The 5,854-nt window shown below is 34.2% G+C and overlaps 1 protein-coding gene across 1 annotated transcript in view; it reads left to right on the forward strand.

The window, feature by feature from the left end:
- The window catches only part of LOC109820032 (probable receptor-like protein kinase At5g18500), a 6,510-nt gene extending 976 nt beyond the window's left edge, over positions 1–5,534 (forward strand). Inside the window, exons 2-8 of the mRNA XM_020386084.1 lie at positions 526–1,185; positions 1,311–1,415; positions 1,582–1,704; positions 1,951–2,121; positions 2,267–2,396; positions 2,982–3,191; positions 5,005–5,534. Coding sequence (XP_020241673.1) covers positions 551–1,185; positions 1,311–1,415; positions 1,582–1,704; positions 1,951–2,121; positions 2,267–2,396; positions 2,982–3,191; positions 5,005–5,127 — 1,497 coding nt within the window. The 5' untranslated portion in view covers positions 526–550 and the 3' untranslated portion in view covers positions 5,128–5,534. The remainder of the gene's footprint in view (positions 1–525; positions 1,186–1,310; positions 1,416–1,581; positions 1,705–1,950; positions 2,122–2,266; positions 2,397–2,981; positions 3,192–5,004) is intronic.

The raw sequence follows: 5,854 nt of genomic DNA on the forward strand, positions 1-5,854 counted from the left end.
CAACTGGAGATGGTGTACATTGAATAATGATTAGACTATTTTTTTAACTGAAACTTGTATTTTTCATTAGGCTTGTAGATGTCCCAAGCTTCTTTATAATGCTTAAATTCTGTACTTATAGCATATAGTTTGGTATTATTTAGTATTTAGATGGAAAACTAGTGACACAAAATCATTATTATGTCACTGAACGGTATTGGTAGCTTAAAATAATCTCTCATACTCAATCTTGAGTTATAGCATATCTTGATATTAGCCTCTCAAAATAGCTAAACCATGATGAGAATTAAAAAGATTTTGACTCTGGTTTTGTAATATTTATATTTTGCATGATTTTGTTCCATATCTTAGGACATATCCATTATGATACCAAAAGGTATATGCATGCATGTGTTGTGCAGAAGAACTTGTCGGGCAAAAGAACTCAACGTTCTTTGACTCTTAAGAAATATACTTTATGCTTGGAGAAACTTTACTTTTTAAATGTAATATTAATATTCCGTTTTCATCTCTTTGTTGCCATAGGAAAAGCTTGCCATCAGGCAAGAATATGTCATCATCTGGAAATTCTCTTAGTGAACAATTATCTCAGAAGACAGATGTTTTTGGCCTTAAACTTTGGGTTCTGATTGGAATAGCCGTTGGGCTCTTAATTTCTTGTGTTCTTGCCATACTAGTTTTATGTCTTACTCTTCGAAGCCGGCGGAGGATAATAAGTTCTTCAAACAATCTCCCTATCACCAATATTCCACCCGTATCGAAAGAAATTAAAGAGGTGAGAGTAGATCAAATCTCAGCCAACAAGTTTGTCACAGTTCACAATAAATCCAATGAGAAGGACTCAGATAAGGTAACGGTCCACATAGGAAAGGAGCACAATAATTCAAGCTCATTTCGTTATATGGAAAGAAATGGTAGCTCAAAATCTGAAGAAGGGAGTTCAGGCATTGCTACTGTTTGCAGACCATCTGTTTCTAATAAGATAACTGCTCCTTCACCTTTGACGGGTCTTCCAGAGTTCTCTCACCTTGGATGGGGTCACTGGTTTACTTTAAGGGACTTGGAACTTGCAACCAATCGTTTCTCAAAGGAAAATGTAATCGGTGAGGGTGGTTATGGGGTTGTTTACCATGGACATCTTGTTAATGGAACTCCTGTAGCTATCAAAAAGCTTCTCAATAATCTGTAAGTTCACATAGGTTTACTGGTTATATATACTTTATTTCATGCTTATAATATGTCACCCTTGTCCTATAGAAGATAGGGTTTATCTGCCTGTTATAACTATCTTTCTTTAAGCTGTGTTTTAGAGGACAAGCTGAGAAGGAATTCAGAGTAGAAGTTGAGGCTATTGGACATGTTCGTCACAAGAACCTTGTTCGGCTTCTAGGATATTGTGTGGAGGGTACTCAAAGGTGACCTTTTTGCTTAGTTCCTCTCTGTTTCGTATATCAAGTGTTATGATGTTCTTTGTAAATAAAATATATGTATGTAGTAATGTGATGAGTTCTTTTTTTACATTTACAGTCTTGATACCATTAGTAGTTATGCGCCTCATTTGATTTTGTATGTAACACTCAGGATGCTAGTATACGAGTATGTGAATAATGGTAATCTAGAACAATGGCTTCATGGAGCTATGCGTCAGCAAGGTTCTCTTACTTGGGAGGCTCGTGTAAAGGTGCTTTTTGGTACTGCTAAGGCGTAAGTCCATCCACAGAACTTTTGGTTGTAACTTCTGTAATCCTAATATGTATTTCATGATTAATTAAGCTGTATATAAATTGAATGCCTTGTAACTTTGTATTTCTCATCACTACATAATTCTCTCAAGTTTAGTTTCATTTGGCACTACAATTTCCTCTCTTTTGATCTTTTTCCAATCTTATCAATTATCGGACAGACTGTTATTTTATTCTAGATCAATAAATCATGATAAATTCCTTACAGGCTTGCTTATTTACATGAGTCGATTGAGCCAAAAGTGGTGCATCGAGACATCAAGTCAAGTAATATATTGATTGATGAAGACTTTGATGCCAAGGTGTCAGATTTTGGTTTGGCCAAGCTGCTGGGTGCTGGAAAAAGCCATATAGCTACACGAGTCATGGGGACATTTGGGTAGGACTCTTCTAAGCCGTGCAGCTTTAAGCAAAATAAGGATGTATATAATCAGCGTCTCAATTTGAAGTTGAGATTTAAGCAAAATACGGATGTATATAATCCAGTGTTTTCTCATTATGTTTATTTTCTTTTACTTTTGCAGTTATGTGGCACCGGAATATGCAAATAGTGGACTTTTGAATGAAAAAAGTGATGTATACAGCTTTGGAGTTGTTCTGTTGGAGGCCATTACTGGGAGAGATCCTGTGGACTATGGTCGTCCTGCTAATGAGGTATGTAGATTAAGTAATTACTATCTCAGGATCATACTGAGTCTTAAGAGCTTTGAGTTTCCTTGTTAGTAAACCATTCAAATTCCTCCAATCGCAATAGCTGTACCAACTGTCATTTACCTCTGGCCCTTTAGAAACATAATCTTTAGAAAATCACCTTTTATGGTCCTGCAACTGCCTTGTTTTGTGTCTCTATGATTATTTAGAAACATCTCAAAATCTATTGTCAGAGCTCCTAGGTTTGACTTCTTATTTATCTCATGCTTGTCCAACTGATTCTAGCCAATTATCATCTCTACTTGTGATGGCGGTTTTTTTGTGATACTGGTGGTCATGTAGTTCATCAATATTCCATCAGTAACATTAGCATATAAAATCAATTGCATATATTTCTCAATCTACCTCAAGTAGTTTGGAGCTGAACCAGAAGTAGTGCTAATTCAATTGCAACTGGGACTAAAAAAGACATCATTTATTAACAAATAATCAAGTCCAAAATACATTAATAGCCTTTACATGCATGATGTTTAATTGTTTATTTGATAAATTTAGTTGTTTGACAGTTGTTGGTTATGCTCATTGCAGGTAAATCTAGTCGATTGGCTTAAGGTGATGGTTGCCAGCCGGCGATCAGAAGAAGTGGTTGACCCAAGCATAGAAACAAGACCATCTACTAGAGCTCTGAAGCGAGCTCTATTGACAGCTTTGAGATGCGTCGATCCAGATTCAGAGAAAAGGCCAAAGATGAGTCAGGTTGTTCGCATGTTGGATTCTGATGAACCGATAACTCGGGAGGTAATATCCAGTTCTGTATCTGTCATATTTTCTTGATATTTAATTTTCATTAGATCAAGATGGCGATGCCCACAACTTTATATGTTCCTTGCATATTCACAATTTCCAAAAAGAAGGGATTATACGTCATAGTCTTAACTAGAATTCTTATGACTCGAGATGTTGAGAATGCATCTAGAATTGGGAGCCAGTCACAAGCTGCGAGCAATAGATGATCCTTCCAGTTCAACAAGAAACAATATAATATCTATAGTACTATATAATGAACATAGCAAGGGTAGTGAACGTTGGATGAGTAGTGGACATTTTCCTAGTTTATATTGTAATTTGGAGGGTAAAACGGTAAGTTTACAAGGGAGATATTGCCCCCTTTTTTCTTTCTTTTCACTTCTTATTTCTAGAGGATTCTAAATTATGACACAAGAATAGGATCTCACATAATTAAAATTGTTATTTTCTAAGAGAAACATTTATTTTCTATCTTGCCTTTTATCCTTTCTAATTTTAGAACATTCTAAATCATCATATGACAATACATACATAATTAAATTGTAATATATATCCTCATTTTTATTTTTTATTTTAATCACTTACTCTTATCATATTATCATCAATTTGAAAACTACTCAACAAAATTGTGAAGGATGGATTTAATTGCTAACTAGCAATTTAAGATGCATTTTCTATATTGATCTCCATAATAAAATTGCATAAATTAAATCATTATTAAAGTATTATATGAAAGTGTAAAATTAATCATATAATTAAATGTACTAGTTTGTTTTAAGAACTGAGTGTACACCAAGTTAGATGCACCTTCATCCATAACCAACCAAGTCAGTCTTTGTTATCAAATAACAGATTTATGTTAAAGCAACGTGTGTCAATGTGATATGACCACTATTGGATACTCTATATATGGGTGGGACGCTCATGTCTGAATATCAGTTATGGCACCGACATTATACCATATTTTAAAATATAGGAATAGTTTCCATACTCAGGGCTCAGCATTTTAGCACTTTTGTTACAATTATGTAATTTGCACAAAAACACATGTGACATGTGTTTATTACTCAAGGACCTAAAAAATGAATAGTTATATGATTTTGAAGAATCATTTATTTACAAGAAAATTCTTGAAATTAATTACATCAATTTAAATATATAAGTTCTAAGAATTAATTGTTGAATGAAATCATGGAATTCTTATATAATAACAATAATATTTAATAAAAGAGTTCATTAAGTAAACTGCAACCCCACCCCACCCCCCACCCCACCCCCCCAAAAAAAAGAAAGAAAAAGAAACTGAATGGATCGGTAGGCAATAGATCTTATTATTGATGTGCTGCTACTAAATAACAATTTGTTTTAACTTTATGTTTAAAATATACAAAATTAAGTATGTTATTATACACATACAAATATACAGTGTATCCTTTTGTCAGGTCAAGTGTATCCCATTCTAGTGTCCCAAATTGGTATTATTATATATACAGCCCTTTTTCTTTGACAATTTTGATGGTGTCAGAGGATGAACATAAATGTAAACAGTATATTTGTTAGCTTTTAAGCTCATGATAACGACATTAACTTATGTCACTAATTTTTTTCTTTCAGTGTCATTAAGGCTATGAATTCATTGACTTTGGGTCATCTTTTTTCATAAATTAGTGGCTTATATCATTATATGAGCGGTAAAAGATGTTTTTTTCCCCGAGAAAAGTGCAGTAAAAGATGTTATTAAGTCCTAAGAAAGCTGAAGATGCCTTGGTCTGATTCTAACTAGAACTGCTGACCTCATTGCCAGGATCGAAGGCATCGCAAGACCCGTGGTGGGAGCACGGAGATTGAGTCCCAGAGAGAGAATTCTGACACTGATAAAAGTGACAACCCTGATTCTAAAACTAGCAGAAGGAAAAACAAACCATAATGGCACCTAATCTTTCTCAAGTCTTTTAAACTCAAATTTCACTTTCTTTGTTTGGTTTTAGCCTGCTTCATTCTTTTGATCTGCAAACAGATTTATCTACCCTTGGAGGCTATAACTGAAGATCAAGATTGTTCATGGTGGGAATAATGTTTGGATATTTTTTATTTTTTATTTTTATTTTTATTTTTTCCAGGGGAAATTTGTTTGAGTAATGTATGTTTCGGTATATGTATCGGGATTGCGTAAAACAATATGTACAGATTACAGAGTTGAGTTTGTTTTGGGAATGGCTGTCCTTGTTCATCGAGACATTTTGTGTGGCAGTTTTTGCCTGTATCATATATTGTATCATATTGGGTAGCCACTGACATTGTCAAGAGGCATTATATGAAAGGATCATTTATTAAGTACTGGTGACTGATGAACAAATTTGCATTACCATGCAAGTTTATTCGTGAATCGACTTTCATATTTGCAGGGTACTTCTGTAGTTTTTTGTTCATCAGATTTTCATGCATAGATAACTTTTTTTCTTTTTTTGGTGATCATCCATTGCCGTTTGCTTAGTGTCAATCTCAAGTTAAAAATTGTCTGTTGTATTTATGTAGAAATGAGCTAGGATTCGACTAAAAGGTGAAGCTGACTTATTCACTTAATTTGCAACATTTTTTCAACTCCGCAGACAAAGGACAACATTTGTGTAGTGTGATGTCCCTGGTTTCACACA

The sequence above is a fragment of the Asparagus officinalis genome, chromosome 8, assembly GCF_001876935.1.
Source record: "Asparagus officinalis chromosome 8, Aspof.V1, whole genome shotgun sequence".
Classification (NCBI taxonomy): Eukaryota; Viridiplantae; Streptophyta; class Magnoliopsida; order Asparagales; family Asparagaceae; genus Asparagus; species Asparagus officinalis.